The following is a 17,636-nucleotide window of genomic DNA, read 5'->3' as shown; positions in this document are numbered from 1 at the left end:
TTCCCTACATTTTTTAAAAAAGATTTGTTATTTGATGTGGACCATTTTTTAAAAGTCTTTATTGAATTTGTCCCAATATTGCTTCTGTTTTATGTTTTTGTTTTGGCCAGGAGGCATGTGGGAACTTAGCTCCCCGACCAGGGATCGAACCCGCACCCCCTGCATTGGAAGGTGAAGTCTTAACCACTGGACTGCCAGGGATGCCCCTCCCCACATTTTTGCCACCTAGGATCTTGAATTTTGGGAATCACAAATAAGAAATTATTGACAAATTGATGAACCATGAGTCTTTATGGGTTTCAGCGATTGGTAATACATTCATTTTGTTCAACTTGGTCATTACTGATTTTGTGAACTCTTCATCCTAGGCCATTTGGGATGAGAGGAGTAGGAGGTTTCTTTTCTTAAATTCAGTGTTACATGAGGGAGAGAACCATGCAGTTACCCCTAGCTGTCCTAATTTCCATTGAGCAAAAACCCATAAAACACAGTGTGAGTAGTTCCTTTTTCAGATTCTTCTTTGTCCAGCTTAGACTCCAGCCAGACCCTGTCCCCTTTCTCCAGCTTGCTTCCTGAAGCTTGCTCATGGCTGTCCTTGGCCTCTGCTCATTTGTCCCAGATCTGGATGCCATTCCGCATGAGACTCACCTTGACAGTATTCTGAAACAACGCAATGTCAAAGCCAAAGTGGTACACACCGGGGACGCCGCAGGTGAACACTCCAGTGGCCAGGTCAAAGTGGCCCTGACGGTTGTACAGAACTTCCTGGAAGACAATGGGCTGGGAGGGTCCTGGGAGAGGCCCACTCAGCTAGACAGAAAAGGCAGATTGAGGTAGACAGGGGCGTTTCTCAACTGCTCCAGGCACCCCAGGTATACCTCTTGGTCCTGTTACACCTGGGGGTCCTAGATCCCAAAATAAGCAGAAAAAAGAATGATAGAATTTAAGGTTTTGTATTTTTCAAAGTATTAATACATGAATTGCTTTTTCCTTCCTACCTTTCTTCTCACTGGTCAGAGCCTAGCTCAAGCATCACTGCTTCCAGAAGGCTCTCTTGTCTCCTCCAGATTTGGAAAAGTTCTATCTCCTTGTACCACATCTGGTATTGATTGTTACAATAGGTATAAATAATTACCACAAAGAATTGTAATCCCTCCCTTAAGTGACTGTCTCCTTATCCATACTGGGAACGAGGCATCTTACTTAATTTTCCTTCTAAATGTCATAGTATCAGTTGTAAAATTAGCACTCAAAATATGTTCAATAAGTGAATAACTGAATGAATTAGTATATGAATTATATATTAGTATATATATTAATATATATATATCTTTACTATAAGGCTGAGTATTAAGGATCACTATTGGAAGTTACCCAGACAAATCCAGGGATCATACTATTGCCAGAACTAAATGGGAATTTTGAAGAGTGGTATCCAAATATGCCTGTTTATTAGAATCAGTTGTGGAACACCATCCCACCCCTGGTCCCCAGTTACTCAGGGCCAGTCTACACTGCGGGCCTTTAGAGGAATCTCTGAGGATGGAGACTAGGAACCTACATGTTTAACATGTGATTCTGATGCTCAGCCAGATTTCAAAACCTTTGCCTTAGAGGTTCAGTACAAGTATTCAAAGCGGATGGGATCTCTGTGGGAGCTTAGCCCAGCACACCTCTCAGCAGATGACAAGAGAACAGGAAGTCAATGTATCTGCTGCCCACATGACTCTGGTATCACTGTATGAACCTCGGCTTACGCCTACACTGTATGACACCAATAGGAGTGCTTTACACTAGTCTAGAGATGGAGTTATGTCTCAATTTGGAGTGTACATCCAGTGTGTCTAAAGAGGTGTTTGAGCACACAGATTTCTTGGTGGTTGGAAGCCGTCTTAGTAGACGAATCCTATGACTCTTAAGAGTTCAGAAAAAGAGACCATGGTCAGTTGTTACCAAGAAATGGCTTACCACAATGACCAATATTCTCATCAGATCACCTGGAAGATTTCACTGAATCTATGAACATTGCAGTCAAAGAGAAACTATGAGAGGCTAAGAGAGCAATTGCATTTATTTTTCCACCTGCTAAACCAAGTAGCCCTGGAGGACCCCTGGGTCCTGGAGGCCCTCGGGGTCCACAAGGTGCACATAGCTGAGAATCTGCTGAAGATTTGACATCGGCCACAAGTAACAGGACAAATAAAGCTAAAACCCAGAAACCTGAAGCAGAAGAAAAATGAATGAAGTTTCAAATAGTTTGGAAGATGGATCAGCCTCTCTTAAAGAGATTGTGCTATAAATTGTGTCAAGTTACGTTCACAGTTCCAAGAAACTGATGTTATTTTGGTCTTTAGTTCCATGAAATGCTACATGTATCAGTGCTGTGACTCATACAGACAAGATCAGGAGGCACTTTGAATTGAGATGCTTTCAAGTCAAACACAGCAAAATCCAAGAAAATCAGCTAACTCATCCTATTTGAAACCCATGCTGCTTTTTCAATCTCATGCAAACCCCCGAGTTCCTCTCTCATGGACTCAGAGCCTCCTGCCATCTGTTTAGCAGTGATCTTTAAATAATTGGTGTGATTAATCTTCTTATGATGATGAATAAGCACCCGATTTGCCTATGTGTCATTTTATATTGTCTTATTGCTTTATCTCTTGGATGGGCTTCGAACATAGAAGATATATGACAAATAGTTCTTTGATGGTAAATGAATCGACAAATGCCAGATACTGAATTAGCCAACTGTTACTTCCCACTACCCTAAAACTTTTACTTAGTGCAGTAGCCTTCATTCCACTTTGAAGTACCAAGCCAATGAGATCAATATGCTTGCATTATACTAGCTTCTGTTAATGCACTTGTTATATTTTCTCCTTTATGACACATTGAATCTTCTACTTGCCCTCAATAATCAACTTTTATGGGTTACAAATGTATGCAACAACTACAGAAATTTGTGTCAAGAAACACAATCAACTTTAACACGATTAATATGCTCTTGAAAGTAGAGTGCTTCTAACTGTTAAATTATCAGTCAGTAACCACAACTTTTAGAATATCCTTTCTAATTCAAGAAAGATATTCATGTGGGATAGGGAGGGTGGGAGGGAGGGAGACGCAAGAGGGAAGAGATATGGGAACATATGTATATGTATAACTGATTCACTTTGTTATGAAGCAGAAACTAACACACCATTGTAAAGCAATTATACCCCAATAAAGATGTTAAAAAAAAGAAAAGAAAAGAAAAGAAAGATATTCATCACTTTTTGGCCTTAATTTCTGATTCAAAAGATGCTCTTCCAAAGCTGAAGTTAACTTATGAAAGGAAGTATGCTAATTTATGGGCATATTTTTAAAGTCAGAGGATGTGGATTCAAATCCTAGCATTGTTACCTCCATTCTGGGCGACCTTAGGGCAGTCACCTAACTTCTCTCCCAGCCACATCTATAGAAGGATGCTGGGAGCATCTGCTTGCCTTGTTTAATAGTTTTAAAGTTTCAAGAAGATATGTGTATATTCTTTGTCTGGAGTCTAGCAGGTACTTTATATATCTTTATATATGTATCTTTAAAATTATCCCTTATTACTTTTATTCTTCTTGCTATCTTACAGGGAGAGTGCTATTCTGATTTTAAAACCAGAGAGAAGGTTAATTCAAAGAGTTTTGACAATCTATTACATGAAAACTAAGGATATATCTCAAAACAATTTAAAAACAGCTGTGAGGATATCTTGAACATTTTGGCACATTCCATTGCTTCACATTTCCCAAACTCCTCCACGAAATAGTGGGGGGCTTGGTATCACATGCAATCATGTAGAGAAGGAGAAACTGAGGCCTAGAAAAGGTGATGGCTGTACTTTCTCCAGGCTCTTAGTTTTTGAGCATGGAACGAGGATTGAAATGCACATCTCCAGATTCTTGGGTGATTTGTTCTTTCACACAAATATGGTGCTGGATTGTCTATGTCTTGGGGGATATAAGTGGGCAACAACTTTTTTTTACAGTCACTGACTCCCCCATTCCATTCCTACTGATCCCAAAATAGATACACACACATACTCACACATACATACATACAAACACACAAAGGCCACACAGAGAATTAAATTAAAATCATACATTCAGTTGATTTTGCTGAGCTAAACTAGCCTTATTCTAAAAATATAATGCTAGGGCAATAAACTGACTATAAAAGGAAACCTTTCATTGAATTTATTGTGATGAGGAAAGTTGCTGAGGACTTTGTGGCTTAACTTACTTGGTGTCCATAAATGAAAATCCAGGAAAATGATTTCCTCTTGCCCTAAGTTCAAGACCCTCAAGAAAGAAGTAGGCATGACCTTAACAAACTATATTAATATAATTTGCATAAGTGACTATGTTTTGTTCTGTATTTCTTCATCATAAAGCTTGGATACAAACTTTCATCTAAATTTCAAAAACTGTCTTGATACCTACACCTTATTTCCTTCAGTCCTCATTTTAGCCTACTTGTTTTGGGCTTTGCTATAAGTTTTCTTAAAAAAATCTATACTCCTGTATTTGTTTATATTGTCCTATGATAATATGTGAATTCGGGCCAACTCTCACAAATTCTTTGTGGAATCAGAGGAAGTTTGAGAGACAGAGATAGAAGAGTTGTGTGCAGGGGGAGGCAAACAACTAAAATGCTTTAAAAACACTGATTGGATATTTCAAACATTAATAATTAATAACAATAGATACTATCAAAAACATACTGTAGGGGCTTCCCTGGTGGCGCAGTGGTTGAGAATCTGCCTGCTAATGCAGGGGACACAGGTTCGAGCCCTGGTCTGGGAAGATCCCACATGCCGTGGAGCAACTAGGCCCGTGACCACGACTCCTGAGCCTGTGCGTCTGGAGCCTGTGCTCCGCAACAAGAGAGGCCGTGATAGTGAGAGGCCCACACACCGCAATGAAGAGTGGCCCCCACTCGCCGCAACTAGAGAAAGCCCTCGCACAGAAACGAAGACCCAACACAGCAAAAATAAATAAATAAACTGCTACCCCCAACATCTTCTTCAAAAAAACACAAAAACAAAAACAAAAAAACCCATACTTTATATCATATCAGTTGATATTGTTGAAGGTAGGGAAGTAAACTCAGTTGGAAGATAATGAACAAGGATGATCAAGAAGGACATAAGTCAAGAGAGATCTGGAAAGGGACAGAAAACAGCTCAATGGGAATAAACAGTAAACACAGGGATAGTCACAGTGAAACACAATTGGGGATAAAATCAAGACAAAGAAAAATAGAAACGGAGACAGATACTAAAGAATGGTAAAGAGACAAAGAAAATTTTAACATGTAGAGCAATGTATTATACTACTGGTTTGATTATGAGCATTATAGTTTAAAATTTTAAAACATAATTGAAAAATATAATGGATTTTCTCACTCTCCATTGTTTTGTTTATTTATGTCATAATGACCTTGATTTAATTTGAATGGTTTGACATTAATTTCATATTAAAATCAAAGGTCAAACTGGTGTTATTCAAGGGTCAACTGTATTTACATTGCATTTACATTGTATTTACAACTATTTACATAGCAGTTACATTGTATTTTCATTTGCTTCACGTGAAACCAAGGCAATATTATTCCCCTTACACATTCCCTCTATTCCCTTCTAGTTGGAAAAATTTAGAAGATTTAGTTCTGTTTCTTTCTTATCTTGGTCTAATCCTTGCAGAGTTTAGTCCCTGGAGGGTTTTTCATGAGACTCCTCAAGTTGGAGACTTCCTGGGTCATTACTTCTATCCTCATTGTCCCATAAAGTGACTAAATGGCTGCTCATGTATGAACATATTGGAAAATGCCTTCTGTGGGGAAAAAGCAGCTTCTGTGTCTTAATTTCCTTTTACTTCTCTGGCATCAGGTTTCCCCTCTAAACTCAGCCTTGTATCTTTCTTAACATAGTGTTAGCTTTGAAATGCTATTAAGGCGAATAGAATATCTGTATACATATAGATAGATGTATATCTCTATCTCTATCTCTATATCAGAGACTGGATAGCTGTTCACCCAGACTGCTTCTCCTTTATCTTGGTTGCTTATGTAAACTCTCTTCACCTTGCAGTTAGTAGGGACCATACAACTGGCTTCCAACCCACACAGTATCAGCACTCAGAATGGGAGCCACTTGAAAGACTTGTCCATAGATTTCTCCCATGTATTCCCATCCATCTTCTTTTCTCTTCTGCTACTTTGAAAGTGGAGAACCTAGAAGCAATGAGGAAGAAGATGCCCATCCACAAGAAGGAAGGACCTTGGTTCTCTTACCACGTGGAAGAGATTCACCCTTTTTTTCAGAAATACCCTTGCAGAATTTTTGTGAGCACTGTGTTCAGCTACTGAGATTTATAAGTGGATCTGTTATAGCAGCTATTGTCACTTTTTCTAATACAATATTTTAAATCATTCTCATGTTTCAAAAACAGGAATGATCACAATCACTTATCCTTTATTACTGGAAAGGGAAAATTCCAGTTTTGCCTCGGCCCCCTTCAGCAGTGCAAATAAGCTTGACAGAGCCTATGGGGTGAGTAACAGAAAATTATTTACATGGAAGAATGTACAGAGAATAAGATCTTCAGGCACATAAAAACTCTGAAAAAAGATAGGATGTGACTAGGGCAAGTGGAGAGAGTACATTGATCACATTTTCTCGATGAATTGGGGTCCAATGAACTCTGTTGCCGAAATATCGGCTTCCCTGTGCACCGATGCCGAACAGAAATACGGAGATAGAGATTTTTTTTTTTTAACATCTTTATTGGGGTATAATTGCTTTACAATGGTGTGTTAGTTTCTGCTTTATAACAAAGTGAATCAGTTATACATATACATATGTTCCCATATCTCTTCCCTCTTGCGTCTCCCTCCCTCCCACCCTCCCTATCCCACCCCTCTAGGTGGTCACAAAGCACCGAGCTGATCTCCCTGTGCTATGTGGCTGCTTCCCACTAGCTATCTACCTTACATTTGGTAGTGTATATATGTCCATGCCTCTCTCTTGCTTTGTCACAGCTCACCCTTCCCCCTCCCAATATACTAAAGTCCGTTCTCTAGTAGGTCTGTGTCTTTATTCCTGTCTTCCCGCCCCCGGCTCCTTCGGGAATCGGAGAAGACTTTATACATGGGGCTTGCAGTCTGGGGTATATGATAAGGATCAAAGTAGGGAAGGTCTTGCATTCTTCTTGCATTATTCCAAAACAGTCACAGCTGGCAGTCAGGCAGCCTGGTAATTGGGTCCCTTAGTTTCTGGGTTATCCGCCTACGACCCTTTTTTTTCTGAAATGCTACAAGGGATGATTTGCTACAAGGGAGTGCAGGATGTAATTCACATAGTGCTAAAGAGTAATAGGTTAGCTTTGTGATGTACAAATCTAGTTACAGACACTACAGATTAGTAACAGTTAAAAAAAAAAGAAAAAAACAACTAGGAGTGATTAACTCTTTCAGGCCAGGTTATGTTTCTTCTCTAGCCTGTTCACTGTTCCCTTTATTTTCCTTGTTCTCAAGAGAGGGAAAACTTCATTTCTATTTTTGCTGCAACAAATTCCCCACTGCTAGCTCATTCCCTCCATATCAATGGAGGAAGGGAAACAGGTGTCATTCTTGTCTGGCTGAGGACAAAACTTCAGTTTTCCTCCACTTGACAAACATCAGCTGTCCGGCCCAGGGGCCCATCTACCTCCTATTTCAAATCCCCCCCTGAGACATGAACCCCAAGAAATCTTTTTTTGGGAGGATGAGGGATGATGGTCTGTCTTCTGTAGCTTTTTCAGGCTGGCATGGGGCTTGTAGACCCTACCTAGTTGGGGTCACGGAGCTCTTGCCCTGTCTTATTAAGGGCCCCAGGGTGACTTCTGTTGTTGTTTTGGCAGGATCTGTTCTGAGAAATGGCCAGAATCTCTGCATCACCATTATCTTGATGTGAACCTATTGTAATCCGGAAGAGACAGAATTTAACAAGTAGTTTAAAAAAACAGAGGCCAAAGATTAGTAAAAGAATTATTGTAGCTGGGGGCCCATGCAGGATTAAGAGCCGTGTTACGTTTGGTAGTAATTTTGATCCTGATCTAGATAGAGTCAGCGCTTGGGTTACCCTGTCTAAAGGAATGGAGCCATTTGGTGTGTTCATATATATAATTTCATGTCCTCTTCTATTATTAGCCCAGTGTGATTGATGTAGGTGTAACAGACCCTGTTAGAAGTATTTGGAGGAGTGACAACCTGAACATTAATAGACAAAATAGATCTCATTTCTTTTTAGGAGAATAAACCTGAAACCCAGTCTAGGCCTGGCACTTTGGGGAGATGTGTAGCCAGGTAGCAGGTTATCTAGTTTCATCAAAGTAGGTGTTAACCTTTGATGTGGTATTAACATATAAATAACAGGAGCTATTGGTCACTACATGTGTTTTCTCTTTTTGTTAACAAATGATCTAAAGTAATTTTATCATCTAAAAGTATAATAGTTACAAGAGGAGACCTTTAAGAAGTAAGGTTGCACTTACCAGCTGCCAGCAGACATTGTTTTGAGAATGGCTGGTGACATCCCAAATCTAACACAGCTCAGAAAACTCAAGTTCTTAGCAATAAAAGGACTTGCCTAAAATCACACCATAGTGTCACCGTTAATGAAGTGTTTCTCTAGGTTTGAGAAGATGCAAGAATTGGGGCTCATAAAATCTTCTGAAAGTATTTAACTCTCTGAAGGCCTGTCCTGTGAGTTTTTCCCAGAGCACAGAGGGCCTCATTTCAGATCTCCACCCTGAACTCCTTGTAGTGGGTGTTGAAGGTCGCCAGCTACAGCACCTCATGATTTAATCCTTGTAGAAGCAGATGGCAAGTGTCAGTTTTCAGTCAGCAGGGCCCCTTTATGGTCATAATTTCAACCATGGTTTGGGGCATTTCATGACCATTTTGTCCCACGGTGCTAGGAATGATCATTCCCAGGTCTGGCAAAGATTTTGCTGATAGGCCACTCCATGTGCTATTACTGGTCTAGGCCTTTACTAGTATCCAAAAGTCTCTGGACCACCAGTCTTCCTAGTCTCTTATGGTCCAGGACAATATTCCCTCTTGTTGCTTCTTCTCATATCTAGAGTTAGACTACTGCAGTCATTGATCTCACATGAAACTATATATCATCATTTTATCAGAGGCTCAGTCACACACTTGGTAGCATAAGAAACAATTTTTTGAAATAGGCAGAATACAAATAACATAGCTGGCAGTATTAATAAAGTCATAAGTAAGAATTACGCTAAGAACTTCCATAGAGTACAGTCCAGTATATCCCAGGTCGTCTGACTTAGTCTCTTTTGTACCAATCCCTATTCTTCAGGGAAATTATAATTGGCATTGTCCATAAGGTACTCAGCCCAGTTTCCTAGTGTTACTAGACTGATTATCCTTAGTATGATTTAATTGTTCCCAGCATAGAGGACCCTTTAAACCTAAATTACCATAGCCTGGTGTTAATTACATAAATCCATCCCATAATTGTGGGAGGCTTTATTCCTTGGCTGAAATTCTGCTTATTGCTCTGATTGAATTTTGAGTAATAGAGGAAAATTCATGTTTATGGTCAGGGTCAGAGCAGGTATTGTTAATTGGTGGGGTGAGGGGATCTCATCTAGTCATATCAGTAGTGGCCTGAACATGACTATAATTTTCCTTTTAAGATAAATTTCCTAAGAGTCAACCAATTAGAGCCTTGGAGTGGAGAAATCCACTCAAATAACCCAGAAGTACTAGACATGGGTAATCGGCCACAAACCCAACAATTGGACGGATTTTTAAAACGAGCATAGGATCATGCCTATGATAGAAAAACATTTGATTCATATGCAAAGGTCCAAGAAGTCAAGAAAACATTATAAATGAGCAGATGAGTCAGGTCCAGGATCTTTGGTCAGCTGTCTACTTCTGATGTTGTCTTTTTCTCATCCTGCTGTGAGTGTCGCTTCTCCTCTGTTTGAGCGTTGTTTTAAGGTGATTTTGAGGTCACCCGTCCTCTCTATAGGCCAGTCCAGTACAGGGGCCCTTTGTGAGTGGAAATTAATCCAAGAGTTAATTCCCTTTAGTTTTACTGTGTATGAGCTAGTTAAGAGTACCTGATAAGGGTACTTCCATCCAGTTTGGAGATAGTCCTTTAAATTATGTCTTTTCCAGTATGTATAAATCCCCTGGTTGTAGGTCGTGGGCCATCTGATCTTCATCCAAAGATAGATTACTGAGATAAGCTTTAGATACAAACTTAGAGTGTCCTTTAATAATTCAAGTAAACTTTTTAGCAATATAACATAATAGCAAGGAACTATCTGGGAAGTGAGTCTTGGTAAACACAGACCTTAATTAACAAAACTAGAATTTAATATTCAGTAAAACATAATTTTTTTACTTCATTGTGAGGGCATTAACCCTGCAGCCAGGGAAGGCTTTATCCCATCAAATAAAATTGAGGTTTGTCATGGAGCTGGAAAAAGCCAAGCAGCCGTCTTGGATTTTCCACAGCCCTGCTTGTTTGACAGCTAATGTTTACCCATTTTAAATTCCCTGATTTAGGAGTAGACTGTTGTCATGTTTTAAGGACATCAGGATGGCAAAAGTCTGACACTGAGGGGGTAATTTTTGTGGAAGCAGAATGAACTTTACCTACATGTGCCATAATCTTCACAGATCATTGTGAAATAATACTTATTTACTTTACCAAAGTAACAAAAGATTTTAAAAGCAAATGTAAATCACTTAAAGGCAAAGAAATTTACATAGTCTGTTATTAAAGCAGCATTCCCAGAAAACTTTGTTCTCTTAACAGAGAGGGGGAACCAAATTTCAGACTGGTCTCAATAAACTTGGCCTGATGATTTATATAACTGTAATTGATCATATAGGCTTTTTGCTTGCTGACACTTTTATAAGGAATCTCAGACTAAACTTTTAAAAGACCTCTCAGGAAAGTCACACTAGGGGCTTGTCACAGATTTCACTTACCAGATCTAGGTGAATTCCTCCCTTTTCAAGGTCCCCAAAATACCTTGAGATTTCTGTACCTGTTAGTGAGGTAGCCTTCCTAATTTATCTGATAAAGGTGCTGGGGACCTAAGAGTTTCCAATCTCTGGAGGCAGTAGATAGAGAGAAAAGATAAATGTTTTAATTTTACCCATAGGTGTAAATTATCAAGTTGCTGTAAACCATAAGTAGCTTGAGGAGAAGAGCTTCTTTATATCCAGTTTAGCATTATGGTCTGAAAGTCAGAAACTTGTATTTATCCAAAAGTCCTTTTTCTTTTTTTTTTTTTTTATTAATTAATTAATTTATTTTTGGCTGTGTTGGGTCTTCGTTTCTGTGCGAGGGCTCTCTCTAGTTGCGGCGAGCGGGGGCCACTCTTCACTGCGGTGCGCGGGCCTCTCACTATCGCGGCCTCTCTTGTTGCGGAGCACAGGCTCCAGACGCGCAGGCTCAGTAGTTGTGGCTCGCGGGCCTAGTTGCTCCGCGGCATGTGGGATCTTCCCAGACCAGGGCTCGAACCCGCATTCCCTGCATTAGAAGGCAGATTCTCAACCACTGCGCCACCAGGGAAGCCCCAAAAGTCCTTTTTATAAATCTTGAAGAGGAAGCATTTTTGCAAAGGCATCAGAGTGAAACCGTAAGTGTCTACTTTATAGACTTAAGGCAAGTTTAAAATCTGACTACAATGTAATTAACAAGGTAACTTGGTTACTGTTGTAACATATGACACTTAAGATAATAACTAGAATTATGACTGATAACATTTTATCAGGACATATTAGAATTTTTTTTGAAACTCCATATAATTTCTAGAATATTTATATTAGTAACAATTACCATACAATATAACCTAAGAAGATTTATTACACAAGTATTTGACAATACTTCCTGTGTACTTTTAACATAACCAAATGAACCAAATTAATGTAATATCTCTCTTTGGGATGTTTCAGGGGCCCTTTGAAGAACCCCAAAGTTAGCTAGAGGTCAAAGAAACTTCTTCACAACTTGATTTGGGAAGTTTTATCAAAAAAATCAAAAGGGTTTAAAACAGTCAGATAAGATCATACATCACTGTGAAACAATAGTTATTCACTTAGCCAAAGTAACAATAAAAGATTTTAAAAGGGGCTTCCCTGGTGGTGCAGTGGTTAAGAATCTGCCTGCCAATGCACAGGACACGGGTTCGAGCCCTGGCCTGGGAAGATCCCACATGCTGCGGAGCAACTAAGCCCGTGCACCATAACTACTGAGCCTGAGCTCTAGAGCCCGCAAGCCACAACTTACTGAGCCCACGTGCCACAACTACTGAAGCTTGCACGCCTAGAGCTTGTGCTCCTCAACAAGAGAAGCCATGACAATGAGAAGCCCACACACCGCAATGAACAGTAGCCCCCGCTCACCGCAACTAGAGAAAGCCCACGCACAGCAACGAAGACCCAACTCAGCCACAAATAAAAATAAATTAATTAATTAAATTAAAAAAAAAAGATTTTAAGGGCAAATATCGAACTGATCACTTAAAAGGTAAAGAAGCTTAAAATCTGTCATCCAAGGCAGTTCAACATCTTAAGAAAATTTTTACCATGCATAAAACTCCTTTCTCAGGGTCCACTTTCCACAAACTTTTTTATCACTTTCTGTATCCATCACTTTATTTTCCCATTCAGAGACAACCACCTGTAAGTTAGACCTACTTCCTTTTCTCTTAATAAACTGCAATTCCATTCCTCATACCTTCTTTACTAAAAACATACATCCTACTCTCCTTAAGCAACCATGAACTGTCCTTTATATCAGCACTCTGTAGATTGGTAAACATACATCCAAATAATAATTTTTGAAGAATGTGCTTTCTTATAGAAAATATCTCAGTGTGGCACCAAACACATTTTTTAATAGTTCTAAACCTTTTGTTTCTCTGTAAAAGGAAGCCAGTGTTCAGTAATTAATGTTTCAGTATCTTATTTTATTTGGAAATGGCTTCGTTATTTAATAAACTTCCATCCTTTAACTTAACACAACTCTAAATTTTCAAGTTGTCAAATATCTGGAGAGATCATTCTTAAGTAAATATTCTTAAAACATAATTATTCCTAAAGAGTTCACCCAAAGCTCTTATCTCACTTGTAATTTTTTTCTTAAAAGTTTCTTCTTATCGAGTTATTTTCATTGCTGACAAATTTGTAACAAATATAATAAGATCTTATTTAGTTTATATTAAACCTAAGCACAATGAAAGTATTATACTTAATGTTGATGGCTTGAAAGACATGTCTATATTAATTAGATCAAGAAACTTAAACATTAATACCAGGTATTAGGGACTTCCCTGGTGGCGCAGTGATTAAGAATCCACCCTAACGGGTTTGAGCCCTGGTCCAGGAAGATCCCATATGCCGCAGAGCAACTAAGCCAGTGCGCCACAACTACTGAGTCTGCGTGCCTAGAGCCCGTGCTCCACAACAAGAGAAGCCACTGTAATGGGAAACCCGAGCACCGCAACGAACAGTAGCCCCCGTTCACCCCAGCTAGAGAAAGCCTGTGCGTAGCAACGAAGACCCAACACAGACAAAATAAATAAATAAATAAATTTACAAAAAAAAAAAAAACAGGTATTAATTTAATATTGAATATTTCCCAGTTCATTTGAACCTGAAATTTATTTAATTTTTCTTGTATTTAGAATTGTTTGATTTGTAAGCACTTACTTTTCTTTTAAGCCAATTAAATAGAGCTCATTTACAAATTAATCTCAGTAACATTATCCAAAGACAAAAACACATGCTGAGACATACACATATATCCAGACAGACAGAGATCTCATAGTTTCTACTTGAGATTTAAAATGTCTCTTTGCCGTTTTTTGTTTTTCTTGGCTTGAAGTTCTATTAATTAACGCAAGGCTGAAATCTCAGGCAAAGTGGGCTATGTTTGTAGCTCAACGACATGATAAGAGTTAACTTCAAGCTTTGTCCTAGGCATATTTTTGTTCTCTCAGGGTCAGAATTTTGAAGAAAAGTATTTTAACAAGCTAGCTTTTTCTAATTGCACATGCAAAAATAATTCGTTTTGCAATTTTAAGAACAGTTTTATTTTAACCAATTTTCTCCAGAGTCTAAAGAATATTGTGGCCATACTGTCAAAAATCATCTTTCTCTTTCTGTGGTCATGGTTTCATAGCTAAAATTTAAATCAGATAGTGCTCAAATTGGCTCTGATAACAGGGGCAGACTGGCTGATAAAATGTCCCAACAGGGATTGTCCCTCTGGGGAGGTGGGGTCTTAGTTTGGTCAGAAAAATCTGAAGGAGTGAGGGAACTTGGCTCCTCTCTTACCCTGAGAGTTGGGAGAAGTTAGAAGAGGATCATTTAGAATGTTGGAGAGTGTTTTCTTGTTGTTGTTTTTTTCTGATTCCTCAGTCCTTTGATTATGGAGCCACCTAGAGCAGGATTATAATAAAAGGGGCATAAAGTCCTGAACATAAGGGAATCTCAGTCCATTTTTCCCATCCTGTGGCAATAAAGATCTAATTGTAGGAGACCCATTTTCAGGCCATTTTTCTTTGTCATTGGATCATAGCTATTGGTCGACTAGTCATTTAAAATTTTCCGTAAGGGTTCCCAGGTTGGGGTGGAACCTTAGAGGAAGCACTTCCCATTTTGGCCCCAGCAGTTGGTAACAGACTTTAGACGTTAGATGTTAGCGCGCTCAAATCAAAACATAAACCTTCACCTCTTCAGCTGTGTCCCCCCTTCTGCCTGGCAGAAAAATAAAGCCACCTCTCTTTTCCTCCAAAATCTCTGTCTCCATATTTTTGTTCGGCATCGGTGCACAGGGAAGCCGATATTTCGGCAACAACTCTAGTCGGGATGGTGTAAATAGGAATGGCCTTGGTCTTGAGGATGGGGTTGTTTGAACAAGTTAATTTCCTGATTCTGATAACATCTTTCAAGCCCCAGCTTTAATGAAAGCAGAAATGCCTTTTTTTTTTCATGCAATTATTTTTCTCAGAATGGGGAATGAAAGAAATCCAAGATTTCAGAAATTAGAAACTGGCTTTATTCCTTTTCAGGCTGCAGACTCACAAGAGGCTTAGTTTCAGGGACGAATTCAGGAAACCTGAGAAATAGATAGTGACTTCTGCTCGCTTTGGTTTCTCAGTTTCAACTTCTGCTTCTAGCCACACCTTGTCCCCCTTTTTCAGAAGCATAATTATAGCACCAGAGATATTAACATACACTTTTTTGGCCATCAGATCCTTTTCCAAAACTTGGCTTTGGTTCGTCATTAGCCAAACCTTCACCTTGCAGTGGCAAAGCTCTACATCAAAGTCGAAATAGTAATTTCCAGGAATCCTGCAGGACCTAGGAGGAACACAGAACAGTCTATGAGAAACTGATACCTTAGAGGAGCGTGTATCCTTCCAGAATGCACTGGTGGTGGTGTGATTTCACACACTGAACTTGAGATGCACTGCTCTGCAGGTTGTTCTGTCTAGACTCTAATATCTGGAGCTTCAATTCCTGTCCTAGCTCCCCCTGTGCTATCAGTGTCCTCAATACAGTGTCCCGTACTTGCTCTATTTTTGTCTGGTATTCCTGGATCCAGATGCTGAACCTTCCCTGGAGCGAAGTCTCGAGGACTGCTATGCTATACTTAGGCCAGTACTGACCACTTCAGGACTGCTGCAGTTTTGTATTTGGTGATCCTTATTCAGAGCTTGGAAACTTGAGCTTGTTATCCACTAGCCACCCCATCCCTGCCCCCCAGGGAACTTCTTTCACTTTTATCTGAGCAAGCTATGCATCAATCAGAATGTCAATTTTACATTAGCCTTCCTGTGGGGATTAAGATGCTACCTTGCTTAAGAGTGTGAGCTTTGGCTTATAAAGGAAATAGTGTAGGTCATATCTCATCCCTGGGCAAGTTTCTTAACATTTGTAAGGGTCCATTTTTTCATCATCCACAAAAGCAAGTCATGATATATACTCTCATTGGTCTGTTCTGGAAAAAAGTTAGCATTAAATATTATGTTTGCTCTTATGATTATAACTGCTGGCCTCTAAGTTTTGGACTGTGATCTATGCTCCTAATAAGATTTTAGGATAATGTCATAATAAAGAGGCAGTGTCAAAAATCATTTTACTGTACTTTTTCTTTTCCCCTTACTTTATGGGTCTGCAATTTACTTCATGACACTATTCTTGAATCCAAGAGCCTGGGTCTCTTATTTTCAGGAAAAACAAACTTCTGAATCACTAAATCTTAGACATTTGATCCTAGGATAGGGGCCCATGGATATTCAATGACAATAATGGCCCTATAAGAAAATTTTCAAAATATGTGAGATTCTCTGGGGGATGGGGGAGGCTTTGACTCTGTCTTACTCAGCTGCAAGCAGCAGTTTATAAAGCCTCCCCATTCTGAGTGGTTCTTAAACTTTGGCATGCATCAGATTCACATGGAGCCCTTATTAAAACACAGATTGCTCACCTCCAGAGTTTCTCATAGACTAGATCTGGGGTAGAGACTGAAATTTGATTTTATAAGAATATCTCATGTGAAGCTGGTGCTGCTGGTCTGTGGACAACACTTGGAGAACCTTGACTCTGACTCATCCATTTTGAGCCTACACAGTGAGGACAAGCAGCACACCAGGGACCCCGCGTTGTAACCAGTGAGAAGGATCTAGAGCATAAGCATACGCAGGGCTTACTGAGTGCCAACTTTCCCATAATATCTGGACTTGGTACAGTCTTTGTGATCAAATGCACACCTTCTCATATAGTACTATGTGCTATAGGTTCCACTAGCTTGTTTTTTTCCCTCTTAACTAGAAAGACTCTCCTGATGCATGATTCCACCTCTGCAACTACGAGTTTTCTTGACATCTCCACTACATTGACTTACCCTTACGGAGCAGTTGCCTTAAGTAACAACCTGGGTCTGGACTTGGGTCAGATTCCATAGTCTTCATAAGACCTGTGGTTTGGGCTAATGAACAGTCTGCTAAAGAAGCCCTTTGTGCAGTCCATAAGTTTCCCCAGATTCTTTCTATTCTTACTTGCTATCAATACCATGAAGATTATGACATTTTACCCAAAGAGAAAGGGGGAGGGGAAATTAAGAGACAGAAGAAAAGATCCTACTTCTAGGACCTGCAACTCCAAGAGGCCCCAGAGGTCCAGGAGGCCCTGGAGGTCCATAGCATCCAATTTACTCAATGAAAGTATTTGCTATCAGAATAGACATAGTGAATCTCCACACACCTAGAACAAGAAAGCAAAGAGGAGTTATTTGCTCATGCAACTTGTGTGGGTAGAATTAAAGCGTGGTGTGTCAAAATTATACATTGACTCTGGAATCACACATACTTGGATCCAGCTAATTGAGCATGTTAAACTCTACAGTTTAGCTGGCTCTTTTAATTCCTCTGTTCTGTTATGAACCATCAGACTGAAATCACTACTCATTTACAAATGTTATTTCACTCAATGTTATTTATCTCCTTTCTTATCCATCTCTTTATCAACTGAACACAATGAACACTTAATAAATAACA

The 17,636-nt window shown here is 39.4% G+C and overlaps 2 protein-coding genes across 2 annotated transcripts; both read right to left on the bottom strand.

Annotated features, from left to right (window-relative positions):
* Nucleotides 1–456: 456 nt before the first annotated feature.
* On the bottom strand, nt 457–14,899 carry LOC103078720 (protein HP-25 homolog 1-like). Its single transcript, XM_007449442.1, is given in 3 exon segments — nt 457–905; nt 2,083–2,220; nt 14,854–14,899. Coding segments are annotated over 3 exon segments (633 nt in total).
* A 256-nt stretch (nt 14,900–15,155) lies between these two features.
* LOC103078431 (hibernation-associated plasma protein HP-20-like) lies at nt 15,156–17,326 on the bottom strand. Its single transcript, XM_007449441.1, is given in 3 exon segments — nt 15,156–15,438; nt 16,708–16,762; nt 17,224–17,326. Coding segments are annotated over 3 exon segments (441 nt in total).
* Between the last annotated feature and the right edge of the window lie 310 nt (nt 17,327–17,636).

This window comes from Lipotes vexillifer, unplaced genomic scaffold (assembly GCF_000442215.2).
Source record: "Lipotes vexillifer unplaced genomic scaffold, Lipotes_vexillifer_v1.1 scaffold374, whole genome shotgun sequence".
NCBI classification, from domain to species: Eukaryota; Metazoa; Chordata; class Mammalia; order Artiodactyla; family Lipotidae; genus Lipotes; species Lipotes vexillifer.
Note: the sequence above shows the minus strand (reverse complement) of the source record. Positions and strands in the feature narration are given on the sequence as shown.